We start from the raw sequence: 25,915 nt of genomic DNA on the forward strand, positions 1-25,915 counted from the left end.
CAGCAGCAGCAGCAGTGACGTGCATCTTTTGTACGTCCCTTCTCAAGAAATGGCAAGTCAAGAAATAAGCCATACTGCGTAAACTGGTGGTGACTCAATGAGCGCCATTGTACAAGGAATGATGATTGATGATTGAGGTATTGACAGTAGAATTGTTTAATGTATGCTTTATTGTTGTGGGCACTAATTAGTCATTAGCATCAATAAATTTGACAATTGTGTGAACAGGTAAAATTGCAAAACTATTCATTATAGGCCTGCATTCAGGGTTTGCTCTGTATGTTTTTAGTGACTGGCCAACAGGACCAGTAAGCTTGTTATTTCACTGGACTGGTCAGTCAGCTTTTTCCCTTGTCCATATTTCTAAAAATGGAGATAATATTATAATACTTCAACACTGAACTCGCCAGCCCCACCATTTGGAGTGAACTTTGACTGGTCCTCTAGTGTTTTAACTGGCGACCATTGTATTGGAGAACGCTAGCCATTTTGAAAAATGTATCCAGCAAAAGCACAATGTCTATATATTGTCTTGCTTGTGGGGTGGATCACTTGTTACTTGTAGACTGCTTTCAGAGGGCTTGAGCCACCTTTAAAACATCATTTTAGGTATTTTAATATTCTAAAGAAAATGCTCTTTACAGAAGGGAAAAATACCCTGCTTAATGCACGTTCGAAAAATGAGATTCCACCGGCCCATTTCGGTACACAAAAAGGCTTTTAACTACGAATGCTCTTATAAATCATTTCACAAAGTGGTCTTCTAAATTATGAGTCTTTTGGGTCCGAAACCCTTTTGCAGGCACTTCAAGGGAAACAATCAGCACACAAGACAAACCACGCAAAATGGATCAAGTACCCATATATGTGCTGCCCAAGCACATTTATCTAGGCACAATGTCACAACAGTTTTTTTTTGTTCTGCTTTGTACTCGCACTACAGTAATCGGATCATGCAACTCATGGGGCACCCACACAATAGGTGTGGATAATATGTCCTGAACCGACCCCTCTATCCCAAAGAAAACACTAGGCAGATTTCCGCGAGGTTCGGCGGGGGAGAATCGATCAGAGAAACCTGTCAAAAGCAATGTCTACAATGAAGTGACGCATGCAGTGTGTGACACATGTGGAGCTGCAAGGGATTAAAAACTGCAACACATTGAAACACATAATCCGTACAACGTTAACATTCTCTCTGTATTGACATAACATTGTAAAGAGCATGAATAAAACAGCAAAATGAAAGAAACAAGTAAATCAAGTTCATGAATACGGTTGCTGTTTTGGTTTTTCTTTATATATCTTCCAGTAAGAATACTCTTAATCCACACATTTATAAGAAGTCAGCCAACATAGTTATATTGCAAACTGATAAAGCAAAACAATTTGGCCTATTTCAAATTGAATATACATTTTATCGTACTTTGTACATAATGTGCACATGGCACATGCACACAGATTTTATATTATTTGTTTTATGGGCATTAATCAGGAAAGTTACGCCAGGAAGGCCTATTTATTATACCAGCAGAAAGACCAGTCCATATTAAGTCCCCAGCACATCTCATGGTGAGCTCCAAAGCCCATGTGCACAAAGGCCATCTTTGAAATAAATCGCAATGCATCTTGAGAAACCAGTTTTAAAAATCGTGTAGTTTACATGTAACTAAATCAGGTTTTAGTTGGTGTAAGCAAGCTTGGGTGTAAGACCTTGCTTCAAAAAACAGATCGCCAGGATGGTTGCCGGTGTTGCTTAGAACCTGGATTTCACCGAGAACCCTCTGCACGACATTCATGTGCATTGGGTCATGCATGAGCTATCGCCCAAACCACAAATTTGGTTGCAAAGCTAAAATTGTCCTAACGTTTTAATGACGCATGATGCATGTGTTCCACGCTTCAGCAGGATTTAACCTTGAGAAACCATACACGTAAAACACGATCAATGATTAAAAAATGTTTCTGGGAACCAGGACATTTGAATATTCCAAGTTAGATATCGGGCTCACTGCTGAAAAACAACTACATGAAAAAAATTTATACTGTTGCAGTTAACAATTCATCGAGAATTGACTGACTAAGTAAATAATCGCTGTATGATGATGCGCTAAGTTGATCAAATGGAGCTTGCGGCTCATCTGGGTTTGTATTGAGGTTGGTAAATGTAACCAGCTGCATGGGAAATTATGCTCAATTTAGTTCAGAGGGGGAGAGAATTTAGCATTAAACACGGGGACAGTAAAAGTATATGGTATGCAGGTATGGATGTCCGCTCTCTTGATGTAGCTGTCTTCAGATTTAAATCATCACCGTTTTCACAAGCTGCAAATTTTCAAAATTTTGATGTTCTCATTGACATCAACATTTCCCCCAAGATTCAAGTCATACAAAATGTCATAGCTTTGTAAACACTACTCATCATGAATAATATCACCAGATAAACATTTTTGAGTTTTCACAAACAGCCAGTCTACATTTTATAAATCACATACGCACATGAACAATACATGGCTAGTTCTTCATCATACTTGCTGGCATCATAGTTATCTAACTCAAGTTACCCTAAAGTGCACGTTGGTACAAACACCTAGAATTAGAAACACGACCAAGTACCCAAGGTTGCTTTCTCACATCATGCTTGATCTTTAAGGGCGTTCAGGCAGGGCCGTTTTTCATCATGGCCTTTTCTTCTTAACATCACATTCATAGCTACTGCCTTAAATCAAAACAAGGTAGCATAACATTTGCATACACCCATTCCACGGACACGTTGGAAAATGTCTAAAATTTTAGCATCTTTATTCCCTCTGTATTTATCATTACCAATAAATTCAACTTAGGGACATGAATCGATATTCCACATGTAAATTAACACCTCATAGTCATGACTACTGCCTTCATCATGTCAACCAGGAATTCAGCAGTCCCTCCAAGAGCACTCTAAGCTGTCACTAGACCTGTTATTCCGTCCCTACTTGAAGTCACGAATTCCTTCCGTTGTGGGTCTAGCCTAGCCGTGGATATTATAAATCCTGACCCAGAGAGAGAGCAGGTTTGTGTCCATGTTTTTTTTTAAATCCTTAGGGCATGAACAGGGAGTGTAGACATCTTCCATTTTACATCCACGAAATGAGGCCAATCACACATTATCAAAACACTGAGGTGGGGACATCCCGTAAGAGCTATCGATAGCATCCCCCACCTATGTACAATTATAGCGTCTTCTTCGGACTTCACCAGACAGGAAGGATGGCTGTTGTTGTGTCTTTAATCTTTAAGAGGGGGGTCGGCTTACAGTTCTAGTCTTGGGTTAGCCTTGGTAATCGGCAATGATTGCCTAATAAAGAAACTGAACAGGGCCCAATTTCATAGCGCTGCTTAACGGTAAGCAAATTTGCGTGCTTACTGTAGCAGAAAAATTGGCTTAAGCCTTAGCGTATTTCACAGGTTAGCAGAAAAATTGGGCGGCCATATTGCGTGTTTAATGTGGATTTGCATTGCGACGTCATTTATTTTCATGCGGTAAGCACCGGAAGGTTAGCATGCCTTTTCGTGTGCTGACGGTAAGCAGCGCTATGAAATAGAAATTGCACAGTAAGCACAAAATCGGCCGCTAAGCAGCGCTATGAAATTGGGAACAGGCTTCTTAACATTACACATTCTCTGCAGTTAGGTTTTAAGAAAGTTACATTTGATGCAAGGAATCAATTGAGCATAAATCCATATATACAACCACAACGCAGGCACGAACAGACTGACTGGGACAATCCATGGTAGAACTGTAAGGGTCTCTGCATTCTTTGAACACTTTCAACCTAAATTTGCAACTTTTAAGACTGCCATACCTTGAGGCCAGCCTTTGCAAGATACACGTACACTGTGAGTGATAGAAAGTTGTTAAAAATTGTAAAACATATCTTACCTTCTGAAGACTACTTGGATTTAGTTGCGTTTTATCAATAATTTTGATTGCCACCTGGAAATGACACAAAAGAAATCACAAACAAAATTAATACAATTGTACTCACAGCAATTTCATTACAACACGAACGTAAATGATCAGCCTTCTGGGTACCAGACTAACTTTGATTGTAACAACGACAACACTCTTTCGTCCGTTTTTGGTTAAAGCCATTATACACTTTCGGAACAGAAAAAAGAAAGAAAAAAAATCACGGATTTACAAATAACTTTCAGGGTTTACAGAAGGTGATAGTAAAAGACTTCTCTTGAAATATTATTCCATGAAATGCTTTACTTAACTTTTTACATTGAGAATTACGGGTTTATAGGGCCTAGTAAACGCATGTCATGACACGGCGAAACGTGCGTAAAAACAAGGGTGGGTTTTCCCATTATTTTCTCCCGACTCCGATGACCGATTGAGCCTAAATTTCCACAGGTTTGTTATTTTATAATATAAGTTGTGATACGTGAAGTGTGGGCCTTTGGACAATACTGTTTACCGAAAGTGTCCAATGGCTTTAAGGTGCTAAAATGGGATGGCGTATCAGCATGCTCATTGGTAGATTTTCTGTGATCAAATAATCCAAAGTCACCTCTTCATTGTTATTGAAAAAACTGACCTCAATATAATTAATCATTTAAAAATAATTATTACACATCTTCAGTGGCACAACACTCCAAAAAGAAATGGTAATATAAGACAATTATAATTTTTTAACAAATTACATTGTATTACAATTAGGTGGTAGAAGCGTAGGAGAGCTGAAAAAAGCAGCGTTTGAAAGAGAACAGGTGATGGTGGCGACTCCAGGAGTACGCCCCTTTGCACTTTGAGGATAAAGCGGCCACGGACGCATGTCTTTGCCGAATGATGATGATGGGTTGGACAAGTTCAATCTCTTTAGAATATTACTTCACTTGTACATTACATCATGATTTCAATTGTTTTAAGAAAAAGTATTACAATTAGGTGGTAGAAGCGTAGGAGAGCTGAAAAAAGCAGCGTTTGAAAGAGAACAGGTGATGGTGGCGACTCCAGGAGTACGCCCCTTTGCACTTTGAGGATTAAGCGGCCACGGACGCATATCTTTGCCGAATGATGATGATGGGTTGGATATGTTCAATCTCTTTAGGATATTACTTCACTTGTAAAGTTGTACATCATGATTTCAATTTTTTTAAGAAAACAATGCTCTGATTTTAACATAATGTATGGATGGATGGTTAAGGTCAAGAGTATGGATGGTTCGCTCCTGGCAGTTCTGAAAAGATGCAGGGGAGCAAGCGGATAAGTCAAACTGTAGGTATGGTGGACATATTACATGATAGCGTTGTTTGGCTTAGGTAAATCTGTCTGAGTACACCCAAATCAAACAGTGCAGTCTTTTAGTGTCCACCACTCAAAAAGGCTACAAGTGTTTGTGTAAATACGGATGTACAATGTATTAGAGCCCCAAAATAGCTAGATTTGAGGCTTATGTTCATGTCTTCTCCATGGTATGGGTTATACACCCAATGTTCATGCTGCATTCTACACAGCAACATTATCGTGCGTTGTGATTGTGTGCACTCTGATGAGACCAATGGGGCTGAACGAATGAAGCAAGTTTGTTGTGATACACATGATTGGTCTCCAGGGTACCAGACTTGTTCCCGACCCCCCTGTTGGGAATGTCAAACTACATGTATCAGACATAATTTACAGAGCAATGTTCATAGTAATGCAAGAGAAATTTACGAAGCGATGTACATAGCAAAAAACACGTACATAGCATTGTACAGAGCGATGTACAAAGGGATGTACAGAGTAGTGCACAGAGCAATTTACTAAGCAATGTACAGAGCAATGTACAGAGCAATTATACATACGTAAATGCACCTTGTACATTGTATGTAGTATTAATTGCGATGCACAAAACAATGTACCGAGTATTATACAAAGCAGTGTGTGTACAGAGCAATATACAGAGTAATGTATGGACCAATGTACGCAGCAATGTACAGAGTATTATACACAAAGCAGTGTACAGAGCAATTATACATGTACAGAGTAATGTATGGACCAATGTACAGAGTAATGTATGGACCAATGTACAGAGCAATGTACAAAGCAACAGAGTAATGTACAGAGCAATGTACAGAGCAATGTACAGAGCAATATACCGAGTAATGCACAAAGCAATGTACTGATGGATGTACATTGTACAGAGCAATATACAGAGCAATATACAGAGAAATGTACAGAGCAATATACAGAGCAATATAAAGAGCAATATACAGAGCAATATACAGAGCAATATAAAGAGCAATGTACAGAGCAATATACAGAGCAATATACAGGGCAATGTACAGAGCAATGTACAGAGCAATATACAGAGCAATATACAGGGCAATATACAGAGCAATGTACAGAGCAATATACAGAGCAATATAAAGAGCAATGTACAGAGCAATATACAGAGCAATATACAGAGCAATGTACAGAGCAATATACAGAGCAATATAAAGAGCAATGTACAGAGCAATATACAGAGCAATATAAAGAGCAATGTACAGAGCAATGTACAGAGCAATATACAGAGCAATATAAAGAGCAATGTACAGAGCAATATACAGAGCAATATACAGGGCAATATACAGAGCAATATACAGAGCAATATAAAGAGCAATGTACAGAGCAATATACAGAGCAATATAAAGAGCAATGTACAGAGCAATATACAGAGCAATATACAGGGCAATATACAGAGCAATGTACAGAGCAATATACAGAGCAATATAAAGAGCAATGTACAGAGCAATATACAGAGCAATATACAGGGCAATATACAGAGCAATGTACAGAGCAATATACAGAGCAATGTAAAGAGCAATGTACAGAGTAATGTACAGAGCAATATACAGGGCAATATACAGAGCAATATACAGAGCAATATACAGAGCAATATAAAGAGCAATGTACAGAGCAATATACAGAGCAATATACAGAGCAATATAAAGAGCAATGTACAGAGCAATATACAGGGCAATATACAGAGCAATGTACAGAGCAATATACAGAGCAATATAAAGAGCAATGTACAGAGCAATATACAGAGCAATATAAAGAGCAATGTACAGAGCAATATACAGAGCAATATACAGAGCAATATACAGAGCAATATACAGAGCAATATACAGAGCAATATAAAGAGCAATGTACAGAGCAATATACAGAGCAATATAAAGAGCAATGTACAGAGCAATATACAGAGCAATATACAGAGCAATATAAAGAGCAATGTACAGAGCAATATACAGGGCAATATACAGAGCAATGTACAGAGCAATATACAGAGCAATATAAAGAGCAATGTACAGAGCAATATACAGAGCAATATAAAGAGCAATGTACAGAGCAATATACAGAGCAATATACAGAGCAATATACAGAGCAATATACAGAGCAATATACAGAGCAATATAAAGAGCAATGTACAGAGTAATATACAGAGCAATATACAGAGCAATGTACAGAGCAATATACAGAGCAATATACAGAGCAATATAAAGAGCAATGTACAGAGTAATATACAGAGCAATATACAGGGCAATATACAGAGCAATGTACAGAGCAATATACAGAGCAATGTACAGAGCAATATAAAGAGCAATGTACAGAGCAATATACAGAGCAACATACAGGGCAATATACAGAGCAATGTACAGAGCAATATACAGAGCAATATAAAGAGCAATGTACAGAGCAATATACAGAGCAATATACAGGGCAATATACAGAGTAATGTACAGAGTAATGTACATTGTACAGAGCAATATACAGAGTAATGTACAGAGCAATATACAGAGCAATATACAGAGCAATATACAGAGCAATGTACAGAGTAATGTACATTGTACAGAGCAATATACAGAGCAATGTACAGAGCAATATACAGAGCAATGTACAGAGTAATGTACATTGTACAGAGCAATATACAGAGAAATGTACAGAGCAATATACAAAGCAATACAAAGTAATGTACAGAGAAACATAAAGCGCACTGTACCAGACTCCTAAACAAAAGCGTTGGCATTCTGAAAATGTTGTTCACTACGTTGTACATGTTTGTGTGTAAATAATTTGAAGAAAAATTTAATAGCAAAAAGCTGTTAAATTAACTTTTTTCCCGTTATCGTTTTTTTTTTTTTTTTTTTTTTGAGGGGGGGGGGGTAAAATAAGAACACATGTATAAGCTTTTGACAAATAGATTTGCCTGACATGCACCACACTATTTGAGAGAACATTTAATATAATTTTATGAATTTTTCATTGTGTATTAATTTACATGATAGGCCTTGTTGTTGTTGTTGTTGTTGTTGATTTGTACAATTCAACAAAGTCAAAATCTACTCAACTACATGTACAAACATGTCCACACATTCCACAAAGCCAAAAAGCTCCATGGTTGAGAGCTCTCCTAATGTAGCCATACTACAAGCAACCAACTGATAATCTGCATGCATACTAACGACCAATATTACCTATGAGCTCATCATAGCAATCACCATGCGATATGATGAAACACATCACAATGACTAATTGACAATAAGAATAGCCCCTCGTCACTATTTACATACAGTACGCACAGGTACATGTAGAACCTTTGTAAGGGCTACAACCGTGGAATTTTCATTAATTAAAGAAAGCCGACCAAACATCTGGCGAATGACATTGTTTAATTACATGGCCCTACGTATGCAGAGCACATGTAATGCAGTTGCTGACAAGATTAATCTGATGTCTGGAAAGATTGAATTGACAAAAAGCTTCCACATCAGGAACATCCATTTTGATCCCTGTAGTGGGTCGAGATGTATATTTACATCAGGTCAAACGACAACGATGACATCATTATTTCTCAAATTGTTTGGCATAAATTCAAAACAAACCCCAAACAAATGTCATAAATGTACACACACAGAACCAAGGCATAGTCCACTTCAAACATTCAGTTGTGTGGCGGAAATGTGGGATCCTTATGCAAGCATACTCAATGAGTTAATAATTTGCTTTACTGCCAATGTGGCTGTGCATCTACAAAGAATTATGCCCAGCTCAGAAATGGCAATAAACCCTGTTGCAGTGATTAAGTGATCGCGTTAAAGTGCAGAATGCCACAACACAGTGCCGTAAAAACTGGGCCCAGGTGTTTTCCTTGAGCAGTTATATTTTTTATGTAATTCAATTTCTGAACAAACTACCAGATTTTTAAGCAGTGGCTTTACAGTTTATGACATTTGAAGTTTGGTCAATAGTAATTTTTGTTTTTTTACCCCATGGGGAACAGGATTGGGTAGAGTGGAGCTTAGACTTGGCTTTTTAAAAGGCTTTAAACCTCTTTGTGATGAATAAATAGTCATTACCATCCATAAAATCTAATCTTAATGGTTTACTATTAAAAATTGTCATTGTCAAACAGTCTCACAAACCAAAACTCAAGTTCTGGGGGATAAGTCGCAGGCCTCAAATTTCCCGATTTTTAGGGCAAGGCCACTTTGGCCTTGAATTTGTCAAATTTTGAAAGGGCACCAAGGCCATGGGGTAGGGCACCAAGGCCAACTTAAAATTTCAAAAAGGGCATCAAGGCCATAAAAAATAAAGATCATGAAACAATTTCTGTTCAGGTCCATGAAGGCTATTTTAATGAACCATTTCATTACTTTTGCTTTCCTTTAACAAAAAAACATCAAGTATTTTTAAATGTATTTAATTTGATTGATTAATGGGAAGTAAAAGTATGCATCCATTTTTTGTTGCGATGGCCAGACGTAAACAATGAACTGTCACTTAACTGTGTGCAGCGGAGATTTTGTTGCGACGGCCGGACGTAAACAATGAGCTGTCACTTGACTGTGTGCAGAGCGGAGATTTATTCAACTGACATACATGTACATGTACCATACATGTACATGTACCTTTCATGTACATGTACATGATGCGTGATTTACGTAACATGGCCCACGTGCACAAACATGTACGAGTACCAGTGAACAAGCACAATACCAGTGGAATAGGCGGACGCCCAACCTCAAATGGAACCGAAATTGTGATTAGCTGGTACCCATCATGGACAACCTTGCGTGGGTACGCGTGTTGCAAGATGAGTACCAGTGCGATTGTTCTCAAATGGTTGTTGCAAGTACATCCGGCCCGTGTATAAACTTAGAGTACACAATGTCTATGGATGCACGTCTGTCGTTCGTTCTGCATCGTGCACACACACATGCACTGCATGGATATGCTGCCGTCCGTTTAAATTCCGTGTGATGAGCATTCAACCGACCGCGCTCTGTGTGCGTGTATTAATATAGAATGTACATGTAAGTGTTTGATTTTATGTGCACACAGACGGATGGTGGTGTATCAAAACATAAATTTTGATCTCAAAAAGGCACGGCGGCCATCGAAGAAAAAGGGCACGGCCTTTTTGGCCGCGAAAATGTCCGATTTTCTCGGGGCACCACGGCCAGTAAGCAGGGCACCGGCGGCCATGGCCGTCGTGGTCGCCGGGAAATTTGAGGCCTGAAGTCGTATTGGAGTTTGGGTTCGAATCCCACTCATGACACTTGTGTCCATGAGCAAGGCCCCGAAACTGCAACTGCTTTTCATAATCAAGGTGTGCATTGGTACCTTATGAAGGTATATTGATACAAATGATTGACAACATGTGTGCTCATTTGGTTGCCGGTGCTGCATACTCCTAAGGAGTTGGGATGATTTCAGGTAAAGCTGATGAACAGGGATAACATTAGGGGCCATCCAAAGTTAGTTTCAAGGTTCTGCAAAGAGTATGACGGGTTGGATAGTGGGTGGAAGGGTGAGGGGGGTTTGAAGTGTCGGATACCTCAAACACTTAAAAAAGATGTGTACAATTTTTATCAATTTTGAGAGAAAATGTTGACAAGTAAGTACTCTCCATAGACCCTGAAAATGTTGATAACTTTGGACAGTCCCTTGGTGTAAGTCACGGCCTCCTTGATACATGTACGTATTTATCATTATTTATCATGTTATTGTGCCTTTGCAGGATTGCTCTGGCTGTCATTATACATTGCACTTTTAAGTGGATTTAAAAATACATGTATTAACAACAGATGAACATGCAATGTACATGTTATAAATAAAAACAGGTCCATTTGTCAATACAAGTTCCGCTGAATGTTGTGATTCATTTCCCTCACTACTTCCCTGTAATCTACAATGGTGTCTCAGTTAAAAGGAAAAAAGGGAGGGACATGTATTGTACCTGATTTTCATATTGAAGTCAGTAAATATATCTTGGTTATTTTAATTTCGCCCAGGTGTAAAAATCTACATTTTTTTGCTCTAAGAAGTTAGGAGGAAGTGGCCAACAGGAATCACCTCAGAGTGCATAACAAAGCAGTACAATCAATAATATTTACGGGGCCCTTAAGCAGGCCCTGGACCCCACGCCATAAGCAGGGTTCTCCACATGCTGCGCCCGGACAAAATTCTCAAAATACCAAATGCGCCCGGACAGAAAAATGCCGCGCCCGGCTAAAATCTTCGTGCGCCGGACAAAAAATATCGCGCCCGGACAAAAAAATACGAAAAACACTTCACGACAACCACAAACCACCGTTCGATGCACTGTATCAACAACCTTTTTGTATAGTGTGCAAAGACTGGTACCCAGAAGTCTGCGTTTTCGTAATGGCATTACGCGTGCACTTTTCTCTGTGTCGCAGGGCATCCTGACTACCATTTGACAACAGCGTGGTATTTAGACTTGGTTCCAAGTCTGTGAATCGTGCGGTTTAGTCGTCCTGATATATTGGCTACAAAAATTGGGCCCAGAGGTCGATTTTAACAAAGAGTAAAGACAAGTCCTAGGAGATATGAAAAACTTAACGCTAGTCCTAAGATAGGACGAGTAACTCATCCTAACTCGAGATCAGACTAGTCTGAACTCTTTGTGAAATCCACCCCAGGTCCATCGCTGACAAGGTTCTTAGGATGTTTGCAAATTAGGGTACGTTTGAGATAGATTTGATCAGATTCAGATGAAAATTTTTAGGAATGTCCGTCACAAGTTTAAAACCATTAGTATTGCTCATAAAAGAGCAAGATACTCAGAATCTTACATGAAATAAAAACAATCAAACCCTTACCTCTTTCCCCGTGGGTATATGCTTTGCGAGTTTAACCTTTGCAAAGTTCCCCTTTCCAATAGTTTTGATGAGGCGGTATCGACCAACATGTGGTTGGTCGTCGGCCGTTCTTGTACTCCGACTTCTCGATGACGACGTGTTTGAATCATCTCCCTGCAGAGGAAAGACAACACATTGAGAACAAATTTCCTTTTACATGAATGCTTTTTCTTTTAAATGTTATTTTTGAAAGGTGGCGTTTTTTAATAAAATTATTTAAACAACTGGGTAAAGACAGAGTTGAATGGGTCAATGCAAATTTTTCTTGAGTAGATTTTTTTTGTGGCAAGTTTCCTCCCTCCATGGCTATTTTTCCGCTTATTGCAGTTTTATGAAATTAAATTTTTAAAAGTAATACCGCATTAATTTTGTTGTTCCATATTTCAATCATGCCAGTGAATATTAATTTGAAAAACTATTTGACAAATAAACAGCTGATGAACATTTAGGCCTACAAGGCTTATCACATTTGTACAATAAAGTATTAAAAGCACCTGAACTGTGCTTTGTATTTTTATATCAACTATCTATGTCTTTGAAGCAAATACTGCTTTCATAATATCATTAGAATAGAATATACACGTTCAGCACTGCATCTAGGGTCAGAGTGGAGACAGTTTCGGATGTGGACTACGGTTAAAGGGTCTTTGTACTTTTTCATAACACAAAACACAATGTCCACATATTTACATTAAACTCACACAGTTTGAAGATTATGATAGTAGAAAACTTCCCTTGAAATCTTACTTATGCTGCAGTTTTTGAGAAATGAGTAGAACAAATAATCTGCGTCTCAGTTTTAGCATGTAAAAACGTATTAACCAGTTATGCTATGGTTATGGTATAATATCATAACTGGTTAATAGGATTTTACATGCTAAAATAATTTTTGTCTTTCTGAAACAAAAGTTATTTTGTGACTTTTTTTACTCATTTCTCAAAAACTACAGAATCTCAGTTAGTAATATTTAACGGGAAGCTTTCCACTATCATTATCTTCAAACCCTGTAAGTTTAATGTAAATCTGTGGACATTTTAAAAAAGTACCAGAATCCTTTAACATGAGTGTGTACCCATGCTGCATGTACATGTACTGTAACCATTTGATCGTGTGTGTGCTCTAATCATGTATACGTGTATGTATGTACACAAGAAGACTGCACATTCAAGACCCGAGATAAATTCCTCTCAGTGCTGGGACAGTATCCATTATTGTAATCCATCTCCACATACTGTATAAATGTAGCCTGCACCAGGCAGAATAATAGCCCAAAAAGGATAGCATCGATGTACTCTGTGACATACTATACAATGTACTTTTGATAAACCCATAATACATTATTGTATAGAATAATTATGTGTAATTGTTTAAATGATTAAATGTCACAGTGGAAAGTACGCGTTTCTACAATAAAATGTTTTATGGGTTTATCAAAACGACAGTTAATTGAGTTCCGTTTGACTTTTTCACTTATAGTACAATAATTAATTTGTGCGACTTATATGCGTATTTAATATCAGGAGAGAAGTACGCTTGGGGCAAAGCGTCTAAAACTTTGGACTAACTGAACAATTTTAATGCTTTTGAAAAGACATGTACTGTACACATGTCTACATGTATTTTAAGGGTCTATATTTAGTACGGTCACACGTCACTTATTAAATAAGATGTTACCAAAGTGGATGACAGCCCTGCAGCTAAAGTGTGCACCGTTTACACAGTACATGATGTATACTGTCTGACCCAGCAGTATGAGAATGGTGGGAAATACATACGTTCCCAGGGCGCACATATTAATTTCATTAGGCGGTAAACCGCCAGCCAGTGATTGCTGACCTGCCGTGGGTCATTGGGTATGGTGGGGAGATGATCTGCACAAACAATTAGGATTCCTAACGCCCGGCTAGCGGTTCAGTGATTCTGGCTGTAAATGGTTAAGGTTAGTCCAAATTACTGTAAAACCGCTCTGAAACTGTCAACTGATCACTTATTCTGTAATTCGTCATTCTGTGTGCACGAGACAGTTTTAGTATACACTAATGTACCTGCAAATAATCAGGGCTCGAAATTTACAGAGAACCACAGGCCAGGGGCCCGTGCTTTTAGTGTAGAGCCAGTAAACTCAAGACCTGACAAGTCAGGAGTTCTTGCGTTTTTGGCAAATAACATCTTAAATTTTACATGTTCAAATTTAGAAATGGAATCAATAAATATCTCTCATTTTAGTTCAGTATGAAAGTATTACCCACAAAGTTAAATAAGATATTATGTTCTCTTCAAAGTGCTTTTTCAAATAAAACAAGGGAAATTGTGACACTGGTCTTTGTAACAATTTTGTTTGATCCAGTATAATTTTCAAGCTACACTGTACAAGCCCGTCTGCCTTGTGGATATTTTCGCCAACTTCTAGCCCTGACAAATTTGCACTGACTTGGGTTTAACTTAATGATGTTTTTAAGTAACATCCCAATTGACAGTAAGCTCAGATGACTCCCTGGTAGTACAAATCTAATGGGTTCAATTCCTTCCTGAACCCTGCCTTACATGTATGCATTTGTTTCCACAGTGCATACACAGTACACAATGTGCTGAAATTTCAGGCTTGGTCAACAAGCCCGATTCACTGTGTCACCATACCAGATTAATTTGCATTTGATTCATAAAATGAGCATGGGGGATCCACACGTATGCACTGAAGTGGATAATTTCCCCAATGCATTGTAGTATCAGGTGAGTAATTTTTTTTTATATCTTGGTTGGTCGTTGTGAATGTGTGCACGTCCTCTGTCTAGCTTTCATACGATCTGGGTGGTTACTGTCCCCCCGTGTCTCTTTGGGATGAAAAATGTTATCTTAAATTCAGAACAACATCAATGTTTTAATTCGCTGTGTTCTCGGGTGTTCAAGCATCAACTTTGTGAATGTTGGAAAGCTTTATACATGTAGCACACTGGGCAGATCGTGTGAATGCTCCTTTGGCGACTATAAAATGTGTTTTAAAAGAGAATGTACATTGTGAAAGTGTAATCCACATGCTTTTTAAAATGTTATCCTTCAGTGCAAATGCACAACAAATTGTTCGACAAACAAAATGGTCCGTTAATTTTGAGCAAACAATGTGCCGCCACATTTTGTCAAACCATGACTGCTTTTTTAAAGAAAACAATGCACTTTACGACCTTCAATTTGGATATTTGTACATTGTACGACTATGAGATCATAGACCCACCCAACTTAACCACCCAGGCGTGGAATTTCATCTTTGAAAGGGAAAGGCTATTTCCATTGGAAAATCTTAAAGTCAAAGGGAAACTTTTGAAGAGCGGCCATGATACTTCACGGAGGCACCAAAGGCGATTGCCTCCATGCCCCCTAGTCACTGCCTTGGTGACCATAAAATTCTCCAGGAGAAATTTACAATTTCCTCATAGAGTGCCCTTTACCAAGGAGAAAATGCCTTGGTGCCCTTGCCCTTTCAAGAACGAAGCATACTGGCCTTGAAGGGGCGCCAAGACCAGGGGCAATGGAGGCCATAGCCTCTGCGGCCTGCATGTATCCAGGCCTAGTAAAACCACACATAAAATTAACCACAGACAAGAACAGAAAGAATAAAATAATTGGTATACATACATGTTTGTAAGCAACTTTACTCACGTGACCATGCCTTCGATCTTCGTGTACTGTGGAGAGCACGGGGGTGCGTGATGACATGGCGGTCATTACAGGGACAAGGGACAAGTCGCACAGATGTCCAGTATATCAACTGACTCTGGCTAACTTACAACGGGTTAGCTAGCTGTTGTCTCTGTAAAAAGTAAACAAATGTAACAATCTTTATTAGAACAAAGAAAGCATTGTTTATAAAATGCCTAATTTTGGGTGAAAATCGCTCTTGTGAACCCAGACTTGTTCCTTGGTAAAGTCCATTTAAAGTACATTAACAGTGACCAAAGATGACCAGGGCCGAATTTCACTGAGCTGTTTTAAACCCCCGAAACATACTGAAAAACCATGTTTTAACAATTTGCGGCTATGATACCAGTCACAAATTGTATAGTATGTGACACAACAAATAGGTGGTTGGTATACTGGCAAGCAATGCATAATCTGTGTGAGCTTAGCTACATTTGGTGCTAAGCAGCTCCATGAAAGTGGGCCCAGATCTCTCACTCTTGCTCAGTGTTCATGGGCGAAAGTCATTTGATTGGTCGAACCAAGGTCATGACAGGGGGTGGGGTAACAAGTTTCTGTGTCTATTTTATGTTTATTGTGAAAGTAAAAAATTCAATAGAGACTTTTGGGACGCTTGGTGGCAGCAGACTTACTAGGTAAAATCCATTGCTCTCAGTAATGTGCGCAGGCTCAGAACTACGTAAACAATGGAAATTTACCTGGTAAGTCTGCTGCCACCTAGTGTTCCAAAGTCTCCGATTGACAAGGATCTATTTGTGACGATGAGTAAATTCCATTTTGACTCAAACAAGTATCTTAAAATGCTTTTTGTTTGAGCATTGTCGCAGAACATACATTTGTGTGTAACAATGTGGTTGTTGTATTTCACTTGGCCTGACCTCACAAAATGAAATACACAGTGTAGACCAGATCACCAGATTTCACCTTATTCTGCGACAATGCATACATGCATGGTACACTCAAATTTATCTGACTGTGCTTGCTCTTCATTTTGAGACTAAAGACAATCCAAGTTTCATACTACTTTGTTAGCACTACATGTAATGTATTTAAATAAAAAGCCCAAACACCTGGTTACGCCATGTTGTTTATCTTGTAACTAAAACTGGATTTAACAATTGAGGTAGAAAAAAATTGTTAAATAAATTCATAAACAAATATCATATAAATCAGAATACAATCAATTCCATTTTCTTTTTTGGGGAAAATAACACACAATTCTATGAAGTGATTAAACCGCCAAGTTTTGCGAGAAGCCTGTGATCCTAACCTGAAAAAATACAAGCAACTGATCCTGACCTGAGGGTACCTACAACCTGTCAGGGTTGAGCAAGAAAACCCTGAAAGACAACCTGAACAGTTTGCTAATACAGTAATCAAACGACACAATTCAGAGTTCATGTGAACTCCTTGTATTTCAACCTCTGCTGGTGCAGATTAATCTCCTCTAAAAGAACTCCAGCAAAAAGGTGTGAGTCACATTTAAGCTTGACCCCCTTCCTTAACTGGTGCCTTGTAAGCGAACGGTCTGGTTACCAGTGCTAGTTGGGGGTCATGATGAACGTGTTACTTAAGACTGCTCAGCTACGTACATAAGGCCACATAAAATAAAAAAATTTTGTTGACATGCCAAATATGAAATCAAGAATAAAGAAATCATTACAATCACTATAAAACAGGGGGTTTGTGCGTTTTTGATGTTTTCAATAGTTTTGTCAAACAAATTTAACTCCTAGATCTGGATGACATTTTCTGTCAACTTTTTCAAACAACTGAGCACAGTGTAGCCCAAGTAAATATTTGAAGAATTGTTCTTGCTTTGCCAACATGAATAAAAACCTTCTTTAAACATCTTTTTAAACCTGTACATTTTGAAAAAAATATCATTGAAAATGTTGTTTTTATAAAATAAAATAAAAATAAAAAAATGGGGTCGGGGGGTTTTGAACGGTCGGGCGGGGACGATCAACAAATTCTTTTTTTATGTGGCCTAATGCCACAATTAGTGTATTGCTCCCCAACCAACCATACATTTACACTATTGTAACATGTAGAAAGTAGCATTTTGTTATGAGTTTTTAATAAACTTGTGGTATACACAATGAGATCAGAAACCCCATAGAAAGTGCCTTTGAGTGGGACAACAGCACTTTAAGGATGCCCTAAGATAATTAATTCCGGAACCCTCTTCTTCTGATGGAAAAAAATTGTTGAAAGGGAAGCCTTGAACAACCGAAATGAACACCAGGCTCTGATCTATATTTCAACACTGGAGCACCATTTCCCGCAGAGCAAAAGAAACAAAATTGCAAAAGCTTTGAAAATGTTTGTTTAACGTCTATAAAAATGTGTAATACGTATGTCAGTGCCTGTCTCTCAGTAATAATTTGTTTCAATGACCTTCTAATAATGTTAATTAGGACAGAGAAATGCAGAGAAATGCAGGTAAAGCATGCCAATAAAATTTACTCAAATTATGGAATTTTCAGTTTTGCACTATGCTCGCCTTTCTGATTCATCATTGTCATCAAGACTGTGACTGTATCAGCGAATAAAAATGAACGACATCACGGTGTGTCGTGGCCAAACAGTTAAGTGCACTTGACTCACGCTCGGTCGTTTCTAATCAGCAGAGTGTGGGTTCGAGTCCAAGTCTTAATAATAATAATAATAATAATGCATTTATAATGCGCCATCTATCTAGTGTACAAGACCCTATTCCGAGGCGCAGAACAAAAAACAATACATACAACAAAAAAGAAATGTAGAACATAATACAAAATTATACAATGAATAATCTACTGTCAAGACATGTAACGAGCTAAGTGTAAGAGGATTTAAATAAATGAGTTTTAAGCAAGTTTTTAAACAATGGAAGAGAACTACAGCGCCTGATGTTATTAGGTAAAGCGTTCCAAAGTTTAGGAGCACAAGCGGAAAAGGAACGATCGCCATATGATGAGGAAGTTCTAGGAATAGTTAAAAGGAACTTAGCAGAAGAACGAAGAGTGCGAGAGGGGGCAAGGAGTATACAAGGAGATTTGCAATATAAGACGGAGTCAAGCCAAACTGGGATTTAAATGCAATAAGTAGAATTTTGAATTGAATTTGTTGTCGAATGGGTAGCCAGTGAAGTTCCTGCAATATAGGTGTAATATTATCATGTTTTTTAGATTTTGTTAAAACACGAGCGGCAGCATTTTGTAAAAGTTGTAGTTTGTGGAGCTGGTGTTCGGTAACTCCGTATAATAGGGAATTACCATTGTGACCAAAGAAGTGACCAAAGAATGAATGATAGTAGCAGCAGTTTTATGTGATAAGGTTTTTCAAATGGTATTAACAGTTCTTAAGTAATAGTATGTCGATTGACAGATTCTGCTGACATGTTTATCCATGGATAGTGTGTTATCAAAAATAACTCCCAAATTACGCGCACAAGGTGAGGCGTGAATAGAGGCACTGTCAACATGGATGTTATGATTTTATGGCGTTGATGTTTGGGAGTTATAATGAGAAATTCAGTTTTATCATCATTTAGTTTTAGCTTGTTAATTGTCATCCACGACTTAATCTCAGATATGCAGGCTTCGGCACACTGGCGAGCCGATTCCTCACTATTGGGTTTGTTTAAATCAAATGGTAAATAGAGCTGTGTGTCATCTGCATAGGCATGTACCCGCAAGCCATGTTTACGAGCAATATTGGCAATTGGGCCAGCATAGATTGTAAAAAGCAACGGCCCCAGAACTTGACACTTTTGTCCATACACATAGCAAGACACTAACCATTTTTACTTTGCGTTTGGATGGGACGTAATGCCGTACAGTGTAGGTCCTATGAGTTGTGATTGCATAAAAGAACCCAATTACACTAATCACTAAGAAAAGAGGTCTGCCCTGGTCTTTCTGGCAGTGGCTACTGAATGTACTGGCACAGCATCTTGTAAACCCTTGTAAGATGCTAGAATATAACAATTCAAAAACCTTAATTGAAAAAAATAACAAGAGCCGCAAGTAAAGCGCAATACATTTTTGTAAATGTTATTATTATTATTATTATTATTATTATTATTATTATTATTATTATTATTATTATAGAAAGCTAAAAACTCATCCGAAACAAGACCAATCCAACACGATTTTTGTCCGCAGCATTTACGTGACTCTTAAAAGCACTTGACTCTCAAGTGCTTTCCCTAACTTTCCCCCTGAGTTTCATTGGGAACAAAATAATAAGCAGATACATTAGACTTGAACCCACTATCTAGAGCAGGAACATGTTTCATGGCATTACTTACTGTGCAATTCTGCATTAACGGCCGATATGTAAAATGTCGGGTCAAGTGTACTGACGTATCACAATAAAGTAGCATTCACTATTTTGTTTTCAGTGGGCCAGTGTGAAGAAGGAATCTTACAGATTTATCTCCTTTTTATTATTTCCCCCCCCCCCCCAATTACTCAACAATGGGATGGATACTCGGTCAGTTACTTCAAACCTCAGAGTTTGAAATTTTTTTGCTTCTATTTTCACTTTATGGAATTTTGTTGGTTGGGTTGCACGTGTGCTTCGTGTGGCCCTCTCTCGTGTTAATGTTAATTTTTAGTTATATGTTTAACAGGAAGACAATTACGTCCTATGTGGGTTTTTTTTTTCTTGGTGACCTAGTTCTAAAAACCATCTATCAATTTAAGATGTTTAAGGTCATTGGACATTGCTTTGGTAATACATATTTTTTTAGTTGAACCAGGTTTCATAACCATCAATTCATTTCTCAGATAGATGCCTTCGTACCATAAGTTGTTTCTAGATAGGTGGGGCTTCAGTATTTTATTTTATGATCTTATTACACAGTGAAGTCTGTCAGCCGAATATCTACCCTATCTTTACGCTAATTTCCAAGACCAAGACAAACAGCCCGACCCACCTTAGCCAGTTTGTGCGCGACGCACAAAAGTCATTAATTCCAATCTTACTCCGTCAATACTTGAACTCATTTAATCATGGCCATGTTGAGCCCAATCTGTAGATTAGGAAGTGCAATCTCAGGGTTTTTGTCAATCTAAGGATTTTTGGTACCGTGCTTCCATCCCTAATTTGAGGGCTCAGCCCAGCTGTCGCAGCATGCCAAAGCTAGAATCTCTCGTTTCTTTGAAAAGAACTGCTGCTGCATTGAGCTAGCACCTTACACAGCCTCGTACTATATGAGCGAAGCAAAATCACATACTGTGCATTTAACCAATGCATACAATATCGTCTGGTATTTTATGGAGGCATACATTTAATGTAGAGGCCATTGCCTGCGCTATATGGCCCTGGTCTTGGCCTTGATGGAGTGGATGGCTTGATGCCTCTTAAAAATCACATAGTGGTGCACTTGGGCAATGCTTACAATATAACAGGCCTGGAGTTACATGGAGGCATTAGAGGCAATTGCCCGCCCTCTGTTGCCCTGGTCTTGGCCTTTATGGGGTTGATGGATAATACCTCTCCAGAAGTTTCCCATAGTACACTCTAAGATTTTTCCTATGGAAGTGTCCTTTGCAAAAAGAAAATTACCTTGCCCTCTCAAAGATGAAATTCCAGGCCTGCAATAATTGACTGTAAGCGTGAATTTATGATTTGAGGTAAAATTATTTATTATGCTTTTAAAACTTATAAGAAAATAATGCTGAATCTGACTGCCATTTCCCCCCTCATTATTACCAAAAAGAGTACCTTATTTACAATAAATAATTTCTTTGGCCACAACAAGAAGCAGTTTGATACTATTTAAGTATCTTATTATTTATTTACCCATTAGTACTACTGGTGGTTGTTAGGAAAAAAAAATTTTTAAAATACAGTAGGCTAAGTAAGTCAATACGCATATATATCTTATTACAGATTGCAAAGTTTCCCCTCATCATCATGACCGAGTGACTGAGGAGAGAGTCTCCTTAGCTTAAAGGCTGAAAACAAAAAAATTTTAACTTGCAAACAAGGATAGCTTGACTTGATGGTACCAAGCCCCCTAAAAAGTGCTAATACGCTTGCTTCTAGTTCAACCCTAGCCCCAGTCCACATATGTAGCATCAGGAAGTCTGATGATCTTTTTAAAAGAAACTTGCATTTTGGGTCAAAAATCCCCCCTACCCTCCCCCAGTTGTCACTTACTTTTGGCTTATTGTTGACAGTATTAAACTAAAACGATATTGTGCAAGCTCATTTTGTTGTCATGTTATGAAGAAATGGCGCAATGATGCTTTAGTGATGCCCAAGTCTGCGATCGCAATTTAGTCATTCCGATAGCAGATACATTATTGCCTGAAACAACGCCCTCTTTGAATAACCACAGTCTCAGACTTGAAAATAGTCTAAACGTTCATCGGCTAAAAATATAGTCAGGTTGCCTCGCGACACAGAACAAAAATGCATGCAAAATTCTGTTACAAAAAAAGCTGACTTCTGGGTACCAGTCGCAGTGCATGTTTTTATGTGGTGAAAAGACCGAGGCCGCGGTGAAGTTTGGTTGTGTTGTGTTCGCTTCGTTCGGTGGCTGTGCTGGATGCTACGGTGTGGATTAATTGGCGGCGCGGTTAGGTTGCATTGCATCTTGGATTTTAAGGTGAAAAGGGCACTAACAAAACAAACGAACCCTTTTCTGATTAAAATTTTGTGCACATGTGATCCATAAATAATCTGACATACTGTAATAAGGTTTATCGCGATTCAGAAATGCAATGCATTGTGGGAAGGAATATGGGGCGGTTTCTATGCAGTTTCTACGACTCGCGCACGCAACGCCTATACCTTTGTGTGGGTTCAACAGCGCCCTCTCTTGATATTTTGCTATTCGCGATAAACCTTATTGGCAAAATCTCGAGATTGGCACAAGCTGACAAATTGGGGATGAAAACACAGGGCCCCCTAGGGGTAGGCTGACAAATTGGAGATGAAAACACAGGGCCCCCTAGCTAGGGGTAAGCTGACAAATTGGAGATGAAAACACAGGGCCCCCCTAGGAGGCCCGGGGAATCTCAAGATATCGCCACCAATAGAGAAAATAAAAATAGGCCTACAACTCATACTGTACTGAGATTTTGCTCAACAGTCATTTTCATTAAGTTACAAATTTGCCAGTTTGAATTTTACATGATTGTAAATTCAGTAAATTCAAATGCTCCAAAATCCAACCAAAGACAATGTTACATACAAAGAATGTTGATTCACTGTGTCACCATTTTCAGGTCTTTTTAGTTCAAATGCAACCACATCAGAATAAATCCACTACCCGGACATGACATACCAACCGTGGCTCCATAAATTAGGTCGTACACCGTTATCTTGAACAGTTCACCTACTGTACAAACTGCAGTGAGACAAGACACAGCGCTATTCATATGGGAAAATACCGATTTCATTTGACGTGCCAATATAAATACTCACACAGGGATAAAACACGCAGCTCTCCGCGTGAAAAACTCCACCGACACTCCTATGAAATCCCTGTTTCGATGTACTAGGTCCGTTAGGAGGTACATGTCCCAAATTTATCACAAATCCAGTCAAGATGTGCCTAATATTCCGAGCTCCATGGATTCTGAAAATCAATATGGCCGACCATTCAACCAATATGGACCGAGCTTGTACCGAACAGGTGCCGAGGGGCATTCGCTACTTCGGATCGGTGCCGAGTCGATTTCGGAAGCGCGGTGCGCAAGTTAAGCGCACCCAGCTCGATTGGTCATGTATATTGAATGACATCATCCGACTCATTGAAAAATGTCAAAACAGCTGGCCGTTTTCTTGCGGCATTTTCGTGTCATCACATAAACGGATTAAATCTTTCTATTCTTTATTCGCTTGCCTTTTCATGACATGACACAGTTAGGCTTTTCACATAGTTGTGTGTGTCATTGGGCAGTATGATTGAATAACTGTTTTTATATAATAGATTGATTAAAAAAATCACATCATATTTATTTAGCCTAGTGGTGTGGGGTCATGCAAATACTCAGAATTTGAAATACAAACACTGCGTCATCATTGTGATCCCAATTGTCATCGATATTGGAAATTGTGTCACTTTTTAATCAAACATTGTTCTGATCGTCGCCGAAAAATTACACCTTGAGCAAGAAACATAAGTTCTTTACTACACACTGTAAGGTAACACACACTCCGCAAATCGACCACTCCCACTTATCTTTCTGGTGTCCAAAATTAAATTCCCCAACTATTGCACCCACCGTCGGGCCACATTATTTCGCTACCCCAGCTCAGGAATAAAGCTGGTCATCATTGTGATAAGCCAAGGCATAGGGTCAATGCCTTTTTCAACACTCCTCCTTTTTCCAATTATTGTTTAGCCGCCTCCCCCCCCTCCCCTATTATCCCCACCCCTACCTCCCCCTCCCCTAATTTCGCCAATTACAACATCATTTCAATAGCATGAAGTCATTATGTTGTTCCGGCTATTATTTATTCAATATTTGCGGAAAGTTGCCCAAATAACGAAACAATCAACATAAACAGAGTATAAGGAGAAAAAGGGTTCAGTGGATTAGTTGCCTTTGCGTCTGAGTTGCTGTAAAAAAGAACACTGCCCTCTATTGGTCGCTATTAGAAATGTAAGTTATTAGGTCATCAAAGTTTTGCCGGTTGGTGTGGTCAAACCACCCGGGTTTTAGTTGTGTTTTGAGGCCTTCATTGTTTCAGAGTAATTTACCACGCACAATATAAACACATGCAACATGCAATTAATTGTTCCCATGGCTGATGGACTTGAGATAATGTCCGAATCCCGACAGAGACTGAAAATTTTTACTTTTCAGTTTGACTAAATCTACCTCCAGAAACCATAGTTTTGTACCTATCTGTTGTCGATTGTGTTGATCAATGACAAAATTGTCCTCCATGGTTGATCTTTTCCGCCTTACTTCTGTGCAACAAACCTACATTGATTATTATATTATTATATGTATCCTTCTTAGATCTATAAAAATAAAAAAAATAATAAAAAGTTGTTTAAAACTTCAATCTTCGGGTCAAATCGGCAAAAAAACATACATAAGGCCTACCATTTAATTTCATATCGTATAGGTCCACTACCTCCAATAAGGGAAGGAAAACTTTTTAATCAAGAACAGAAGAGAGAAGACAATGAAAGAAGTTTCAGTTTCGATATAATGGGAGAAAAGGTCCCAGAAATTTATTGGAAAACTCCACGCAATCAGATACTACTGAAAACCATGCACATGCACGGTGCCTGCCCCGGTGGGATTTGAACGGGTCCCCGAGTTGGACGGCGAGGAAAGATACCACCACCCATCCGAAGGAAATAGCTTGCAACTTTTCCATTATGTATTCATATATTGTGTATTTCTCTTTTATAATTGGATAAAGATTGTAGGCCCTATAGTCTTGTTCTTATTTATCCATTCTGTAATATCGGGATTTTTTTCGGGTTGTGTGTTCTGTTGCTGATTAGTTCCAGCAAGGACGAGATTACGTGGACATACTGCAAAGTTATAAAGTAAAAACATAAATTGGACTTGATTAAGGTTTGAATGAAACTATTGAGACAGACGTTTGAAATAATTGAACCCAAAAGGACATCTGCAAAACAACTAAATGTATAAATATTTGTAATAGGTCTTATACAAGTAAATAAACTCAGTTTGAAAACATTTTCATTTATTTTCACTTACACTATAAATTAATAGGCCAACCTCTCTTTCGAGACAAAAACAAACAAATCGAAAGCGATTGAACAAATAATAATTAATTTCGAGCTTGTCAAATACAAGATCTGCAAAGAGGTTATCAATGTTTATCTGTTGTTCATTTGGTGTTTTAAAAAAAGTGTACTTGTTTGTGGCTGCGCACTTTTATGCCTATACAGGAAAAAGCGTAGGTGTGGTGGGTAAAGTAGCGCCATCGAAAAGTCGCAGTTTTGGGCGGCAACTGCCAAAAGCACGGCGGCATGCGGTTGGGACCGTCTGTAGGACAGTAAATATTCCAAATAGTTTTTAGTACTACCTAATATTATTTTTA

At 38.5% G+C, this 25,915-nt stretch overlaps 1 protein-coding gene across 1 annotated transcript; it reads right to left on the reverse strand.

Annotated features, from left to right (window-relative positions):
- Positions 1–285: 285 nt before the first annotated feature.
- On the reverse strand, positions 286–23,482 carry LOC117293532 (MAP/microtubule affinity-regulating kinase 3-like). The gene is made up of 5 exons (XM_033775885.1): positions 23,306–23,482; positions 15,839–15,989; positions 12,145–12,297; positions 3,926–3,979; positions 286–363 (listed from the first exon to the last, which is right to left on the reverse strand). Exons 2-5 carry the CDS (start codon positions 15,902–15,904, stop codon positions 286–288), a joined length of 351 nt encoding a protein of 116 aa, XP_033631776.1. The 5' UTR covers positions 15,905–15,989; positions 23,306–23,482.
- Positions 23,483–25,915: the final 2,433 nt, after the last annotated feature.

Source organism: Asterias rubens, chromosome 1 (genome assembly GCF_902459465.1).
Source record: "Asterias rubens chromosome 1, eAstRub1.3, whole genome shotgun sequence".
NCBI lineage: Eukaryota > Metazoa > Echinodermata > Asteroidea > Forcipulatida > Asteriidae > Asterias > Asterias rubens.